Consider the following 19,697-nt stretch of genomic DNA (forward strand, 5'->3'; position numbering starts at 1 on the left):
TTTATTCAAGTTTTATATATATATATGTATATATATATATATATATTGAGAAAATTTGAATTTTGAATTTTATGCCAAAAAATTCTTTTTATTCCACACACACACACCCAATTCAAAGGTTCTTCGGTCATAAGAGGTCAGTTTTGGGATGAGTCAGGCTTCTTACAGATAAAGTCTTTTGTCTGAATTCTGATTGGAGGTTCCCTTAATCAAGTCTTCAGACCGGTTTCATTTTTTTCTTTTTATGTTAACTATTTCGTTAATTGATACTGGTTTCATAGTTTCCCCCAGAGTAAAGAATCTGGAGTTAAAGTCTAATTAAGAAAAAATAATGAATACGAAAACCACAGAGTCCTTTTAATTCCCCTTCCCCGCCTAGAAAATGTTTTTGGGAATTAATTTCCTTCTATAAACTGCTGATTCACTTATTATTTCTTTCTTACATTTATTGCAACATTTTATATGCGCGGCATTTTGTGCATATTATGATGTTTAGAGTATATAATGGATGAATCACATTAGATAATTTTGGAATTTAATTGAAGATTAAAAGTGCTTCATTTGAAAGATTTAAAAAATGTATTTAATAAGAAATATAAAATGAAGAAAGTTAGTTCCATTTTTATTGAATCACTTTTATTATATCTTGTTGTGTGTGCTTGCAATCCAAAATAACTGTGGAAATATATGGAGGGTTTTAAAAATTTTCTAAAAACTTTTATGAAAATACAAAGAACAGTAAAAAAATTTAAACCTGATACATTTTGGGCTATCCAAAGAAACTATGCTTGAATTAAATTTGCAAATTACGTTAGATACTTTTTGAGATTTATTCGATGATTAAAAGTGATTCATTTGAAAAAATTAAAACAATATATTTAATACGAAGTGTAAAATGAAGAAAGTTATTTCCATTTTCATTGAATTACTTTTATTTTATTTTGTTGTGCTTACTCGACATATTCCAAAATAACAGTTGAAACACATGGAAGCTTTTTAAAATTATCTAAAAATTTATATAAAAATACAAAGAAATTTAAAGAAATTTAAATCTAATAAATTTTGGACTTTCCACTGAAAGTATGCTTGAAATAAATTTGCAATCAATTTCTAATTTTTAAGGAAGTAACTATACCATTATCAAATGAATCCAAAGTAATCAAAAAATCATCGACGATTTGTGTAAAACTATTATTCCGATTTTTCCATCATAATTGGTAGATTCCTGGTTAGAAATATCTAATTAGTCTATTCGATGAAATTATCCGGGAACTTAAATATAGATTTCTCAGGATTCCTCTTTCCCAAGAACTTTGACAATCCTAAAAGAGAACTGCGAATTTACTAAACAATCAGAATACCTCTAACCTCCTTCTTCCTGGAAGGGCTCTTAACTTCCTCAGAATAAATAAGTTTTCCATTGTTTGATCACAAAATAGGTATTAAATCCATTCTTTGGAGAATTTCGGAGTAGGATTCTTGAAATAAGCACTTCGCCTGAAGTTTAATTGGTCTTCCAGAGGAAATAAAATATGTAATATTTTGTTGAGAGAATCAATACTAATGCAACATAATTGTTCGTCATTACAAGTAAGCAGTGATACGTGATTTGTTTAATACGCAACTATTTGATAAAGACTACTTTTAATAACATTAAAATTTATTTATTGATTGTAAAAACCGCTAAATGAATAAAGTTTTTTTCAGAATATTGAAACTTATTTATTGAATTGTATTGAATTTTTGTATTTTTTTGATATTCTGAAAAAGTACTTTTGATGTTTATGAAATGTTGTCTAGCCTCGTCTTCTTTTTGGCCTTGCAATTTACGTGATATTTTTTAAAAAACTAGAAGAGGTGCCTGCCTAAATGGGCTATTCTGTTAACAATATCTTGGAATGATTATCACAGATTAATTAATGAACGTCGCAAAAGAGAATCTTTTGAAAATTGGCAGGGTTTAAGAAATAATAAAAATTAATTATTTTAATAAACTTTAGATGTAAATATAGTAACAGTAAAAATTTTACTTCCTTGCAATGGGTTCTTTTTTATCCATACATTTCATGAACATTCAAATCAGAAGTAATTACTAAAATCGGATTGGAACGAATAATGACCACTAACAGAAAAAAAATATAATAAAATAATAAAAAGTACAAATATTTGTTCATTAATCTTTGCTACAATCCAGTTTTAAATATGTAATGTAAAATATGTAAATAGAATATGAAGTTTACGATTTCATAACTAATTTTTATTTATACTTAACTTTATTCGTACATAGATAAATCAGTCAACATAAAAAAATACTTTTTTAATTGCTAAACATCAAAACAGAAATTGGGATTCCGTATCCAATAATGGCGCAGTCCTAAAGATCAGGCATATTTTTAACTCCGTCCAGCATTGCAAAATTTTCAGTTCAATTCAGTTATATCAGCTTCCCGTTTTAAAGCAACACTAGAGATATTTTGGTATGAATCTCGTAATTTTGAACCGCGGTCAAATGACGAGGATGACACCTGAGCTGGCACTACCCCCTCTCCAAACTTCCACACCACACTAGCGGGAATGTTACAGAAGTCTGTCGGCAGTATTATATAATAACTGATTTTTTGAAACTCCATATAAATAAAATACTAGCACTAAAAATGTTTAATTTTATTATCTGCACTTTTTTATTTTGCTTTTTACAAGTGGCCAATTTTTTAGGAGCATCTGATTAAATTTTTAATGATGAATGATTTGAAATTTTATATTTCGTCTAATTCAGCATAACTTTACTTATGCTTTCTTCCACTCATTTGTTAACCTGATATAACTCAGGTTAACTAATCATATTAACCTAATCTTTTAATATTTCGGAGCACAAGTCTTCAATTTCAAATCCGTTAATAAACAAGGCACAGAATCAAAAATTAGATAGATTTTTTCCAATATGGATTATTACCGACGGAAAAAATATATATACAGAAATTTCAAGTAAAAGTGTTTGCATTCATTTCTTTTGAGTAAGATTAGAGATAAGAAATATCTAAAAGCGATGGAAATTCTTAGATTTATAAGGTTTTACATTCATTCCTTAACCGGTATTGCAGAATGATTAACCAATATACATAGATACTTTTACTTCCCTTTTGAAAATGAAACTTCATAACATGTCTTATTCTCTGCATTTACTTAAGATGCAGTTGAATCTTAAAATGAGCAACAGATGTGATTGTTAACATTTTTAGTTTAGATAAATCACGAGATACTCCTTCTGGTAAAAAAAAATTCTCTTTAACATGTAACTTCTCTTTTGAAAATGAAACTTCATAGCATGTCTTATTCTCTGCATTCACTTAAGATGCAGTTGAATCTTAAAATGAGCAACAGATGCGATTGTTAACATTTTTAGTTTAGATAAATCACAAAATGCACGTTCTGATAAAAAAAAATTATTTCGTAGTGTTTGCCTTAAGCCAGGTAAATCCCTAGACAAAAGACTGAACTGTTAATATTAATACAAAAGAAAAAATTAAAAATTTATTACATTTCTTGATATCCTTATCTCATTTCTTAATATCCTTATCTCATTTCTTGATATCCTTATCTCATTTCTTGATATCCTTATTTTTACTAGTACCAAGCATAACAAGCAATTACATGAATGGTAGGTAGGTATTTTGAGATTTAGTGGCGCAAGAGCCAAATATGGCTATACTGCGCCAAACAAATGGTAAAAATTACATGAATGGATTGAAATAATAGAAAATTTCATCTACCATTTTCTGTTAAAGGAGTAACAATGTTTCTTTGAAGTTTTAGATATTCAGTTAAAAACGTAAAATATGATGATTTTTGTTTCGTTCCTTTATGTTTATGTGTTCTGCAATGTTTTTTGTTCCTAAAAAAGGAAACCTTTTAGAGTTCTAGATCCGTTGTTTTGTAGTAAGTTTGTAGCTACTTTGTTTAGGATTTCCAGTACAACCAATGGAATTCAAAACGGCATTTATGGAATGCTGAAAAATATTTCAACTGTTTTACATCTGGAGTTTTTAATGCGTCATTGAAAACCTGTGAAATTTTGGAGAAGCATTAACATCGCCATTTTTTCCTCGAAAATTTCTTTTATGTATCAGGAAAGAATTTTTTTCCAAATCCTTAGATTTAAACTGATAGCAAGATACATTCAAAACATTTTTTAGCAAAATTTATTCTAGTTTTTTTTTTCTCCTGAACAACTAACCTAACTATATAGTTTTGTCCATCTCTTTTTATCGCTTTCTATTAATTTCTAGAGCAATTTATTTTCTTTTTCTCCATAATTCCTCTCACAATTTAACCTTTCTTTCTGAAGTCTTCATTTCTTTTTTCTTCCTTGCACTTTCTCCATTTCTTCGGACTTCTTTTTTTCTTTATATATGAGCTTAGTACTTCTTTCAGTATGCTTTCTCACTTTTGTCCTCCATGTATTCACCAGACCTATTTGTTTTTATCTAGCTTTCTATCCTTCTCTTTCACCATTATGGGCTTCCTAAGTTCGTCTCGCTTACTTTCCTTTCACAAAAGAATGCGTCTCAATTATTAGATGATATTTATTTTATAAGGTGTTCCTAAAATAGACACACAGTTTGAACAACCATTGTATCAAGCATTGATTTGGTACTTCAATTTATTTATAAAATTTTCGAATTTTGAAATTTATCATAAGTCATTAAATTATTGACCTTTATTATATAATGGCTGCTAATAAAACCTAAATACGACATTGAAAATGATGCTATGCATGTCTACAATTTGTTAGCATTTTCATTCAAAAGATTTTATTTTTGTAAGTCTTGATGCATAATTAATAATAAAATGTTTCTATAAACACTCTGTTTCATAAATATCCGTAAAAAGAAATCCATTGGCGCAAGATCTGGTGAATGTGGCTAAAACTAAATGATATTTGTGTTTTTAAATCTGCCAACCTTATTTTTATAATAAAGACCCTCACAATGTGGTAGTAAAGCGGTGATATTCCGCCCTATTGTAAATACTTTATTAGCTTTCAAGCATGTCTTGAATCTGTGAAACATTATTTATTTATTAACTTTAGATAAATATAATGAGTCTCGGCATTGTCAAAAAAAGCCTAAATAGTCCATGAACGGACAATTTAAATTATATAGGAAACTCTGGATAAGTTCACAGGGCATTCTTTTTGTCAAAAAAATTATCCACCATCGAGTATCTGTAGTAATGTTAATTGATAGAAAATTATTATACGGAAAACCAATATTTTAATGTTAAAAATTGAATTAGAGAAAATGAAAAATTATTGCATCAGTTTATTAGAATTATGAAATGCCCAATTCCTGACAAAATTCTATATTAATTATAAAAAATATTAGAAAAACTATTATAAAATTCTATATATTTGCAATTAATATAAGTTAGAAACCCAGATGTGTATTACGAAATATATATGTAAAAGTTTTGGAAATTTGTATACATTTTTGGGATAGAATTGTAGAGATAACTGTAAAGAGTTAAAAAAATACGCATTTGGCTTGTTCGCTTCAAGTAAATTAAGATTCAGAATTTATCAATTATATTTTTCAAATGAAAGTTTCAATGCAGTAGCGAAATATCAACCCGTTCCTTGTTAATATAAATATTTGCCGCTTTCAGAAATCAGTTATTGTTAACGGTATTTATTATGTACTAATAACCTAGAAATTTCTTCTCTAAAAATAAATACAATACAGGCAAATTATTAACATGGCCTATTTTCAATAATAATTTCTATTAATTTCAACTTGGTTAGAATTAAAAAGTATGCTTTATTGATTTGCGATATTGATGGAAAAAATAATTCATTAGATTTCAAAGCCAGAACATACAATTAAACTTTTATTATTGCTTATTACATTTTTTTTGAAGTATTCAGCAAGAAATAATAAAATATATAGGAACTCTGTTATATAACTTTTTGTACCAAACTATTAATGTAAATTAAAAGATAATTAACGAATCTGTACCAACTAATTACTTTACAGGTACATCTGTACGCTTTTGATAATCATTCGGCTCATTGATTTACCATTGGTACACCGAAATCACAAACCGTTTCCGAAATTTTTGCCCGCTTTTATTTGAATGATTGATCATCATAATTTAAATTCATAAAAATCATGAATGTATCTTTTTGATACGCAATGTCGTAATATTGTTACATAGAATTTGATTATTATCATCTTAAAAATCTTTAAGACCATCTTTAATGAACACAGACACACACATTCGACTTTTTATATGCGAGGTCAACGGTTGTAGATATACTGCTGATATTTTAAATGATTGATTTCAGTTTAACTGAAATTTACTGATTTAACTGAAACTTTATTGATTTTCAGTTTAACTGAAAAAAAAAAAGCATTTCCTGAAAACCTCTAACTCTTCTTCAAAAACATTTAATTAATGTAGAGAAGTGGAAAACAACGTCTTTTAATGATTTCTTCTAAATTTCTATTCTTCTTTATTTGAAAACAGATATGACATCGAAATATTAAACCCCTTTTTAAAAGTTATAGTCTAGGAAGTTTTCATAATTATTTGTTTTCAATCTTTCATCACTCTTATATAGAACCTTTTGAAATATTAAACCATAATTTCCACTGATTTGTTCTGTTTTTATGGGAAATTTATTTCTTATTTTGTTTTGAGATTTTCTGAAAAATGAAGCATCCAAACTTTTGGTAATGACTTCTCTTTAATCGCCTATCTTTTTTTATTAAAATAAATAAATAAATATCCTAGAAATGTTAAGTATTTTGTATATATGTGTAATATATATAATCTCGGAATGTTTCTCCTTTTGTATTTGTATTTTTAAAAGACATTTTCTGTAAACTAAAAAACATTTGCTCCAATTCTATTTTTTAAATTAGTTGTATAATTTCCCTTTACTTAAAGTTATTTAAAACGTGCGAAATTTCATATGACCTCTGAAAATATAAAATTATAAATATTCAAATTGTGTTCCCAAGTAAATAGGGCATAAATTTACAAGATCTATACCAACATGTATCGTTAAAATTTATATGGAGAATATCATATATTTTTAAGAGACCATTTTCCTAATTTATATGTCAACATATCAGTGATTTTAAATATAGTTTATATAATTCAATAATTTGAATATACGTATTTGAATCATCAATTAATTTGAATGGTTTATTATTTACAAAAAAATATAAACTCTGCAAAATAAAATTGTTGTAAAGAAGCATTTGCTTTTGACGGATTATGCGTTACTCTCGCTTTTCTGTGAATGAAAATAGAATCACTCCCTCTGGTATAAATGATTTCATTTTTAACAAAATAATTTTAAGTTGTAATTTTAACAAATATTTTATAATTTTTATTTAAAATATTATATGAGCATTTATTTAAGGTATATTTAACTATGACTTTGCAAATTTTACAATTGCTCTATTTTCTTGAGAATGATCCTTAAATTTACAGTACTCTGCATTAAGCCCATATTTGATGGAAACGATGGTTCGCACACAGCTTACAATTGAAAATAGCTTCCAAATACATTCTGCGCGATCTTTTATAACAAGCGTGGGAGTATTATAAGCTAGTAATGTCATTTATCCAAAATATTGATATGGAAAACAATAAAAGCCTTTTTTCCTCCAGATGGAATAAAATATTCCATCGGCGTTTTGTGCTAATGTTTTTTTATACTTCGATAAAGATATTTAGAATAAACTGTTTGAATTTCGTGGATCTCTTTCCATTAATATCCTCTAAGCAATTGGACGGAAACGGTTGCACAAAAGGCTGCCACTTACTTCGCATCGCACAATTGGCCTCACACTAGTTCATTTCTTCCGAATGAATAGAGGTGAAAGATGTGTCATTCCGACTGGCACCGCGCTCCCTCCCTCCGAATGATGCGACCATTATGGATGCGAAATACCCACCCGATTGCGCTGTTCATTAGCTTTGGTGTGGACTTCCTCCTCCGACTTCATTTTCGCTCCTCCAAGTTCTTTCTTGTGGAAGGAAATGAGAGATCATCTGCTCCGCCTCAAATGAAATTTAGCATTTGCTCTTCAGGTAGCAAAATATTTATGTTACGGAAAAACAACAACAGGTGTTTGCATCGTCGGAAGCAGAGTGTATTTTTGAAAGGCGATCAATCTGCGCAAGAATCAGATATGTCTTTCGTTTTCAAAAAAAGTGGTTTTATTATTCTAAAGAAACGATATTTGAATAATGTAAATTTAATTTTTCAACTCTGCACTGCACTCATTTATTTTACCTCTTAATGAATCACTGAATTTTAATTTAAAGATTTTTTTTCCGATGAATTTGAGATAATGCGTCAAAATAATAATGCGTCATTTTATTTTCGAAAAAAAAATCTGTTTTTATTATTATTATTATATTTTACGCGCATGTTTTTCGTTTAACGTCGGCTACACTTCTTTAAAGAAAAAAATATTCGAAAATTATAAATTTGGATTTTTTTTACTCCTTGATGAACTACTTATTTATAACCTCTTCATGAGACATCACATACGATTCTGATTTTTTTTTTATTTCAATAAATTTAAGAGTCTAAAATAGGTCCAGTATTTGTATTAAAGCTATGAATTTTTATATTAACTGTTACGACAGACTTGTTTGTATCGTTAAATATCAAAAACTTTGTAATTTAAATCTTGAATGGAAAAAGTCACTGAAGGTGGAGTGGGAAAGTTTAATTTTTAAATCAAAACCTAAATGGTTATTTTTAAATTCAAAAATTAATAACGGAAATTTAATAATTCACAAAAGAGAAAAGAAGAGATGTTTGTAAAAATGCCTAAAATTGCCTCAAATGAATGAATTTATTTTTACAATTTAGTTAAAAAGTCAGAAATTTTAAAATAATTGTTACGAAAACTCTTTTATTAGATGTACAGATATTAAATACACATAAATATAACTCAAAGATCTTTTCATACAATATAGGATGAAAAATAAATTAAATGCTGTATAAAATTATTTCATTTTATACAGTTTACGCCTTTTGTCTTGCAAGGAGCTTAGTTGTGCATATTTACATTATTAACTAAACTAGAATGAGCAACTTCTTTAATTTGTCCTTCTTTATTTTTATGCACTTAGAAACACAATACGAAATTGTTTTTGAATGTTTTTATCCTCCATTGCTTTCAATAAATGATTCCTAAAATTGAATAATAATTTAAGGGAATGATTGATAACTCATAATTTCACATGAGTAAAATACTGAAATACCATGAGAGCTTTAAAATTAAAATTAATAAAAAAAATTGTAAAATAATTCAATTCTCAGTACATAAAAAAGGATTTTTATCCGTAGAAAATTTTTGCCTCTGCTTCCTGCATTAAATCAAAACGAAAATATATTCAAATATAAATGGAGACTACACAAAACATTGTAAAAAAACGCATTTGTGACGGAAACATTTAAAGCAAATTGTATCCTCTGCTCTACCGTAAAAGTGTTTTTGTGAAAGGAATGAATTTCGAAAATAGCATTTTTTCTCGGAGATTATTTAAATGATGTTTGAAATGCTACTATTTGTGCATCAGCAAAACAATATTGATAAAAGATATAATAGATTAGACGAGTTAAAGTGTTTTCGCAAACACTTTCTCACATATTCTCCATTACATTTTTTATGCCCTTTACTCCGCATAAAATTGTGGTTCTTGGGTAAGTCCGCAAATATCTGCAGGGTAGTGGTGAATGATAATCATGAAATATCGATCTTTGACAAGAATGTAACATTTTTATCGAACACCATAATTTGACATGGAACCTCAGTGGTAATCACAAGATAATGTATGAGATTTCACTGTTTTGAGTCATTGTTTTGATGAGTTATTCTGTTTACATGCATGCGAAAGTACAGACCGACAGATTGTTGAACCTTTGACAGATTTGAATCAAAATTCGAAAAGAATCTGTAATTTAGATACTAAAACTCTGCACCAAATTTTATTCATCTAGCTCTTTTTGTTTTAATCGAATCAGGGAGCTAGCCAAAATTCCCTCTTTACAAATATGAAGCAAAACAAGTTCGAATATATATATAAGGGAATCATAGGGATCTTTTAGAAGAATTTGTTTAAACTAGCAATATTTTATCCTTCACTCGGAGCGTGGGAACCGCTGTCTATAGCATTTTCAGAGACCTTTTGTTGCATTAATTAAAATGGAAAAGTGGAATGGGATCAGGAAATAAGAGAATATTTTAGAATAAAGTTAATATGGGCTAATTTAAGACTAAACTTTGGAAATTAATTAGAATTTTAATTATATATATATATATATATATATATATATATATATATATATATATATATATATATATATATATAAGCATCGTTTCTTAGAGAAAGTAGAAAGTCAAGAAAATTTAAAGAAAATTAAGAATGCACAATAATTTCTAATAATTTGTACTCTGAGAACTAATTTAAATTGTAAATTATTAACTTGCACTTTCATGGTATTTATATATCTGAAAGCCGGCGTCCTGGCACAAGGGTAGCGCGTCTTCCCCGTGATCTAGGAGTCCTTGGTTCGAAACCATGTTTCGGATGGCCGACCTAACAAAAAACAATAAAAAATGCTGTCATACATTTTCTGTTCGTCTTGATACTCTTTATAAAAATTCCATTATACACTAGGCAATTTATAAATAAGAATAATATACATTCAAATGAAAAAGAGTTCCAAGTTGTCCATTCGGTTACTTAACCCGAGTTGTTTATTGTGGATGGAAAATTATATTCTGTCAATATGAAACCACCCAAGAGAAAATATTTCAAGTGAGCAAAAGTGAAACATATTTTTAATCCGTTGATAAATATTCACGATGATAGTTTCAGAGCTTCAAGTTTACTTAATTACATCAGAAGAGAAGATTCAGGATACCATTTAAAGCATGTAATAATATAATTACTTTAGAAGATCTATCAGACATTTTTCCTTTAATCTCAGATTCAGAGCTCCTTTGTTCCTTGAAAAGTATGATGCAAATAAGCAAATATCAGATGAGATAATGCAATTAGTTTTTATTAGGCTTAATTAAGAGAATCTATGATATCCGTGATAAGAAATTATTCCACAGAAAATTCATCTTTAACATTGAAAGATGGAATTAATAAAGTATCGTAAAAATTTTCTAAATAATTAAACTCATTTGACAGCGAGCAATGGGTCATAAAAGAAAAAAAAACATATAATCTTAACAAAGAAAAAAAAAATACAGAAGCAAATCAATTAGCCCCGAAGAAATACCATTACTTGATTTGGAAAATATTTTTAGGATTTATTCTTTGTCAACTCTATAAAGTCGACAGTTAAGTTATTTTAATTAATCAGCTACAGGAGAATAAATCATTGTTTTGTTGCTTTTTCTTCGGATCGTATTATACAATATGCTTTAAAATAATGCATTTATGATTATTTAGTTCTATACTCAGCCATTCGAAAATTGGGAGGAAAAATATTCATTTCACTCATACTAATTATCATTTAGAGACAAATATAAATTGTTCAGAAATCTTAGGTGATACATAAAGATAAAATTCATTTTTGTAATCTACATATGTTGAATAAACCAAATAAATAATTAAATCGGAAAAAAGATGCTAGAAAAAACTGATAAATTTTTGTTCCTTCAAATAGCAACCGAAGTGCAAAAATCAGGCACTCATTTTTAAGTGAGCGTTAATTTAAGGTGGACCCAGTGGAATATTCTTCTTAAAACTTACTCATTACTTACTCTTTCTAAAACTTACTCATTATTCACTTCTAAAAGTTACCTTACTCATCATATCCTCCTAAAACTTACTCGTTAAGTCTTCTTAAAAGTAACTCTTACTCATCATACCCTCCTAAAACTTAACGAGTAAGTCTTCCTAAAACTTACTCATCAGTCACTTCATATTCTTCTATAAATTTACACATATTCTTCTTAAAACTTACTCAAAAACTTACTCACAAGAAAATGAAGTGTTTCCCTCTTCACCACCGAATAAAAATTGTAGAAATTGAGGCAAGGCCATGAATACTTAAAAATGAATACCAAAGGCCATGAATACCAAAATATAAAAATTATATACCTCATGGCATATAGAAGAAAAACTGAATAGACAGTTTGGTTGACTTTTTTTCAATTGATTGAAATTAAATTTTGATTCAGAACTTCAGAACTCCAATTTTAGTAACAGGTTTATATACTAACTTTCATTTGTTCAAGACATTGCGTTTTTGAATTAATCGTGTGCGTGTGTATCTGAATGCACAGAAGAACAGACGATCAAGCAATTGACAGTCTTGATTCGAAATCTGATATGCATCTACACTTCAGATGCTCAAATTCTATATAATTTTTTTTGTCTAATTCTTTGCGTTTTGTAATTGTTGTGTTCACTTACACTTGTATAATAAAACCTCTTCTAAATGATTTTGTAATGCAAAGTTGCAAATTTTGCGTGAAACTCACGTACCAAGTTTCATCTATCTAGCTCAAAGCGTTCATGAGTTCTGTTTTTCACAGGCGGAAAGTTGAAGATTTATCAAAATCTCAAGGTCGGATTTTCCGATGATTACAATGCTTTTCTCTTGGTATATTTCGCCTATGAGAAAGTAAAAGTAATCAAAAATCATATTCATTTTGATGATTTCAAATTTCTGTCTTCCAGTTTCTAATTTTAGTCCAGTGGCTTAGAGACAATAGCGCAAAAAGGGCCAAGTGTCCTGGGCGTCATAATCAAGAGTTTAAAACTGAGTAACAAATTTGTTACATTTTGGAAAAAAATAAATTCTTTTTCCTTAACCATTATTCTCTATATTCTTAAAAATGAAAAAAATATAAATTTTTTTTCACCTTCTAATGTCTTGAAGTATTCACTAAGTTTAGAAATTTCCAAAACTGAAATTACTAATTAAGTTCTCTATGTAAACTGAATCTCTGCCATTGGCAATCGAGTAATGAAAGTTCTAAGATATTTTTTTATTTATAAACAAAGTCAGATATATCACTATAATATAAACGAACATGCGAGTAGTATTTAATAATTTCAAATTTTCTCGATTCTATATCTAGAGTGAGTAAAAAAAATTCAGCATGACATCAAATTTGATATAAATAAAATCAAAGGGATGTATTTTTATTCGCAGAATATTTCCATTAGTCAGTAAAAAAGCAATTCTTGTTTTGAAAAAACTAATGGATTATTCAGAATTTTTATAAACTATAATTTTATAAACTATAATGTAAACTAACTATTTTATAAACTATAAATAAGGAGAATCAAAAATTTCGTTAAGAATAAAAGTAATAAGAGCAGATATTATTGACAATAAAAACATGGTAGGGACGAAAGATGACTCGAATAGAATAATGAAATTTTTATTAACTGGATATTTTGATTGTTTTTGATACTGTTTTGAATTTTTTTTTTTTTTTGAATCACAGAACAACGAAAAAAACAAACAAACTTGTCAGTTTTTTTGTCTTTCATGAAAAACATTAATCTGCTCTAAAAATTAATTATTCGCCGGAGATACAGCTCTCTCGAAATAACAATTTCAGATGGAAAAAGTTATTATAACTAAAAAAATAAATAATACATAGTTTAACGGCTCCGTACCGATTGGTGTTTACAATATATCAAAGCTCAAAGAGCTGAATTTGATTTGGAATAAGTCAGGCACGAGCCAGAAATCTGATATCATTGGAGAAATTAATACTGCATGGCCCTTGAAGAAGTACTAGCATATGCAACATATTTGATGTTGAATTGTTAATCAAACAATTATTTAATTTCCTTGAATTTCAGAAGAGACAAAAAGTATAAATTTCACATAAATTCGATTAGATTCACAGATTTCGATTTACTGAAGTTGTATTTCTATTTTTTTTATACATTTGAAATTGTACTTATATTTTTTTTCCTAAACTCGTTATCTTATATTTAATATAAAATAGCATTTTCCCATTCTTAACGAAATAAATTAAATCTCAGTAAAATTCTTTATTTCTAAGCATAAAATTGAAAAATTTTAATTAGTATTGGATTCTTTTTAAAAACTTTTGATTGCAATATAATATCGTATGTAATTTGATTGTAATATCGATTGCTGAATTATTTTCTTAGAATTAATTCTATGAAAAAAAAGACCCAAATTCTGTATAGCTTCTCAGAAATTCCTGGGAAAATTTAGGCCAGCTAAATCTTCAATTCAAAAATTAATTGAAAAGAATTCAAAATCAACAATCAGTTTAAATTTTATACTTCTAACTGCTGACTCTTATTTTATATTAAAAAAAAAATATTTTAAAAATATCCTCTTCGTGGAATTTCTGTCTTTTTCAATTCCCTGAATTTTCATTTTTAAAATCAAAGATTTATTCATTTATTTTTGTTTTAGTTTTATAAAAGATTTTATAAATTCTAGTTTTGACAGATACCTCTTCCTTTAAAGATACATTTCGGGATTTGAATTAATGCTTTTCTATATTTAAAATTTCTTTAAAAAATAAGTTTTGAATTTATCTTGGCACGAATATTCGGTTTTGCAAGTGATGGCTGTCCTGAATCACCCCATGCTTTTCTGCGTTTAGGATTGTCATGCAAGATCCACTTTTCATCACTCGCAATGATTAAAAAATTATTTCTTTTGTGCCGAGGAAACAAATTTGTGCGCAGATGTTTTGTTTTATTCTTGTCAGTTTATGAGGAATCTGTATTTTTCCAATTATAAACTTCCTTCTATATCTTTCCCATTATAAACTTCCTTCTGTATCTTTCCCATTATAAACTTCCTTCTATATCTTTCCCATTATAAACTTCCTTCTGTATCTTTCCCATTATAAACTTCCTTCTGTATCTTTCCCATTATAAACTTCCTTCTGTATCTTTCCCATTATAAACTTCCTTCTGTATCTTTCCCATTATAAACTTCCTTCTGTATCTTTCCCATTATAAACTTCCTTCTGTATCTTTCCCATTATAAACTTCCTTCTGTATCTTTCCCATTATAAACTTCCTTCTGTATCTTTCCCATTATAAACTTCCTTCTATATCTTTCCCAATATAAACTTCCTTCTGTATCTTTCCCATTATAAACTTCCTTCTGTATCTTTCCCATTATAAACTTCCTTCTGTATCTTTCCCATTATAAACAATCGAAGTGATATTGCTTTTTGAATAACTTCTAATTTTTCTGCTAGTTCCTCTGGAATTTGACATGGATTTTCCTCCAGAAAAACTTGAAATGCTATTTCAAGTTATTTTTTGTGGCACCTGGACATAAATCGGTTTTAAAACTAAAATTTCTATCATGAAATCTTGCAAACCACCTTTTTACTATTAAAATGACTCACGGAATGCTCACCTAAAGTTTAGAAGAGTTTTTCTGAGAAGCAGTTTTTTTTTTTTTTTTCATTTGAAAACAAAATAGAATTCAATGGCATAAATGTTGCTATCGACATTCTTTTCTTATGAAATTGATAAACACGAAATAACAGTTTGTAAATGATTGAGACTTATGTCAAGAAAACAGTAAAGATTTAGCCATACATAAAATGGAGGGCGAAATGGATACGTTGAAGTGTTTTTGAATCCAACCAACTTCAGAGTCCAGTTTCTACTTGCTCACCTATTATATGGCACTTATTATCAGCGCCTATTATCAGCAGAGCAGTAGACCAATGTCAAATTTTAAATTAAGTCGTTAACCCTCAGCGTTTTTAGAATAAAGCAGTATGCACTTAGTGTTTCCTATAGAAAGCACCAAAGGCTTTGCTGGGAAACGAGTTTGAGCCCCCCCCCCCCAGGATGCAAGGGTATGCACAAATCTTCTAATTAGACCGGACAGAGGGAAATTTAAATAAATATATTAGTCTAAGAAGTTATTTAATAAAAGTATGATTGCGCCATTTTCATGTGAAGTGCAACTTTTTCCACTTTTTTAAGGCTATTCAGACCCAAATCTTTGAGACCACCTCTTTATAACCATTGGTACAGTAGAAGGAGATCGAAGCCAGTTACATAAATAGATTGGGCTAGAGGGCAGACTGCTGAATACTATTTAAAAAAACTTCTCAGGTGAAAATCACAAAACTATTGCACAGAATCGTCAGAAATACTGCAATGTATGATTCTCTTCACTGTCTATTTGAAAATCTCTGATCTGATTATCCATAAATCAGATATATTGCACTATACTTTCAATTTTTGTAACCGTAATGGTTATTCAGCAATCCCATATGAATATTTTTAGAAGCCCAAATTCTTGACTTTTGGGTGTTTACTTATCCCTATAAGTAGAACTCCCTTCACCATTCGACTAGATAAGGACAGTCATAAACTACATCCAACTCTGTGAAATATCTACAGAATTATTTACAAATTTACTGATCTAATTCAATAATAATGTCAGTGTCTTTAAACTAATTTTGAGTTAACTGAACTAATTAAACTGATACCAGGGGCCATTTATTTATTTTCTAGAAATATGGGCCAATCATATTATTTTGTTTTACTTTAATTTTAAAGCAAAGGCATTTGTTAACAATTTTGTTCTTGTTTTTTTTCAGGGGTATATCTTCAGTGTTAGAAAAGGACCGTTTATCGAAGAATTCTATCAATGCGTCACTTATGGATTCTACACATCACTTAGGCAAGAACAAGTCTACACTATTTTCACTCTCGTAGTGATGTTTGCCGTACCTTTGATGAGTTTGATTGGAACCTACGCCGAAACCTTCTTCACCATTGCTAGTAAGTAAAAATCTTTACTGAGTTTTTCCGAATTTATTTTCGATTCATAAAGATTTGCCATGAAATGTACTCAATAATAAAAATATATGAAAAACATGCTGTCGCAGATCTTTAGTACACCAGTTTTATTAATTTCTGTAAAGCCTTGCTGTTAATGCATCTGAATTCCGATTTTGATAAGATAAGCGTAGTTGACTTTAAAAGAATTTTTGTGCAATATTTAAATTCAGTAAGCCTTCGTAGAGGAAAGAAAGAAGGCTTTGAATCCGTTTTGAGTCTAACTTTTGTCATTCAAAATTATTACTGAAATTTAGAATATATTCACGTTTGGAAAAGTATTTATAATTACCTGAAGGTCTTATGAATTGAAATAGAACATTCTCGATGAGAATACTATTTTTAAAATAATATCAAAAAGGTTAATTTACACCCAAAAATTTAATGTAGAATACGACAATGACCTCATAATTCATATACCTGACCAGTAAATCCCAATAGAAATTACCAGTTAAGAAATTAAGTGCCATTTAAAGAATGGAAAGTATTAAAAATATAAAAACATCAAGTTTTTCCAGAGCCTAAAAGTCCAGTTTGTCTTACTAATGCATTTACAAAGAAATACTGGCTTAACCAGTCCACGTTTATGATGAAATGAGTTTTGCTTAGAAGGATACTCTGCTCCAGTCTGATGAACCAGATATACCTAAAAAAATCACTTCTGATGAACATGTATGAAGACATGCTGAGAAATTATAAATATATTTGACTTTCTCTGAGCTTTTATAAGTTACTGACACTCAGACTCCAAAAATGGGCTATAAAAGATCTAATGGTTTTCAAGAGTTATTGTATTTGTTTCCTGTAAAATTATTCATATTTTGAGCTGACACATCTACATCAACTGCACAAATTTTTCTATGACTTAAAATTGTATTTTAGTTTTCCTCTTTTACAAATTTTTCATGACCAATTTCCTGAATTTCTTCACATTACTGTCTATTATAATAGGCTCGGATCAGTAATAATTTCTATGAACTCGAATTCATTGATTTTCCTTTATCCACTTTTCTGAATTTCATGCTTAGCATTTGGTATGGGTATACTTCGTTATAGCTATATTTTGGTTTGGAAATTTTTGCATAAATAATATCAGTAAAAGCCATGTTTCGAAATTGCGTTTGCACGGTTGAGGAAGCGTGAAAAATTTTATTTATTTATGAAAAATTTCTTTATACATCGCTATGTCAGATTAACCCACTGTTGTCGCTGCCTGGTTAAAACGAAAATAAACTCTAGAATTAAATTGGTGAAGGTTTCATAAAATAAGATTCTAAATGATTTCAAATATTCCATATCGATATCTGATAGGTAATAAAATGCAAATTCAATCTAAAACACTTATCTCGTAGTAAAAGAAAATCCATCAACTTTAAGTTATTTTCGAAAAGCAGCATTTTTTCACCTAATGCACAGATGAACCATCGCTTGACTGCTATTTTAGGTGTGCAGGAAAATTCATTTTCTTCTTATGACATAACCGCCTTCACACAAGTTTATTAAGGACCGTGGTCGCCTGGTGGTAAGGTTACGGCTTCGGAACCGGAAGGCTTCAGGTTCGCCACCCAATTCCACTGAAGAACCGTCATGTAAGTGGGCCTGGTGTGCAATAAATCGGCCTGGGCTAAACGTCCTCTCACTGGTGTGGTGTGGAAGCTTGGATAGGAGAGGGCCAGCTCAGATGTCGTCCTCGTCATCTGACGGCTGTTCAAAATTAAGTAGGTCCATCCCAAAATAGCCCTAGTGTTGCTTTAAAACACGGGATGTTAATATAACTAAACTGCCATTTAAAAAATTAACTGTGTACAGATTTAATAAAATTTCCAAAATTTCTACTTCCTTGTGTTTCTGTCACAGAGATGGCTGCGCAATTTAAAAGAGCCTTAAACAAAATGACGCGAGAGGTTTTGAAAGAACGCGACAGCTGACTTACTTCTACATTTGCAAAGAACATCAAGAGGAACTGATTTAGATATCGGCTTTCGAGACTACTTCAGCAAACGTTCAACATTAGAACTGACTGGATTGGAATTGACTGATTATTTCCATTTTAAGATAGATTTTTATGAAGCCACTGATCATAACCGAATAGAAACGGAGATTAAAAGACTTCGCTACAAAGACGTAAATTGTTTTCGATTCCATACTAAGCTAAACGAATATTTTTCACAGAAACACACAGATTATTAGGTAGTGAGAGCGGGTCCCACAAATTACGCAGATAAGGGGAACGGATTCATAAATGTTCTTTAAAAATGCGAGGTTCGAGAATTAGACTGATATAATTTGCTTAGTTTAGTTTAGTTATATTAACATCCCATTTGAAAGCAGCACTAGGGCTGTTTTGGGATGGACCTCGTAATCTTCAACCGTGGTCAGATGACGAGGATGACACCTGAGCTGGCACCCCCTCTCCGAAATTCTACACCACACTAGTAGAATGACGGTCGACCCCAACGGATTTAAAATGCACCGGACCCGCTTACACGACGGTTCTTCGGTGGAATCAGGCCTCGAACCTAAAACCCTCCGCTTCCGAAGCCTTCTGTCCCGCAATGGACTCTCCGATTTTTACTGTTACCACAAGATTCAATCAAGAGGGAGGGGTGATATCTCTCGTTTACAGGAAGGAACTTCCTCCCCCCCCCTTTTTTTTGCAATTTGATGACAATAGACAAAAGGAATAAGGAGACACTCATACGTTTTCTTAAATTTGTGTGTTTCGGAGAGCTGCTTACACTTATTACACTTGTTACTTATACTTATTACAAAATTACTTACACTTATCAGACATTAAACACTTATCTTAATTTCAAATGTAT

General features: G+C 29.4%; 1 protein-coding gene across 1 annotated transcript in view; it reads left to right on the forward strand.

Moving 5' to 3' along the window:
* The window catches only part of LOC129959335 (gonadotropin-releasing hormone receptor-like), a 60,024-nt gene that overhangs the window by 24,057 nt on the left and 16,270 nt on the right, over positions 1–19,697 (forward strand). The window contains exon 2 of the mRNA XM_056072152.1: positions 16,635–16,818. Within this exon, the coding sequence (XP_055928127.1) occupies positions 16,635–16,818 (184 nt within the window). The remainder of the gene's footprint in view (positions 1–16,634; positions 16,819–19,697) is intronic.

Source organism: Argiope bruennichi, chromosome X1 (assembly GCF_947563725.1).
Source record: "Argiope bruennichi chromosome X1, qqArgBrue1.1, whole genome shotgun sequence".
NCBI lineage: Eukaryota > Metazoa > Arthropoda > Arachnida > Araneae > Araneidae > Argiope > Argiope bruennichi.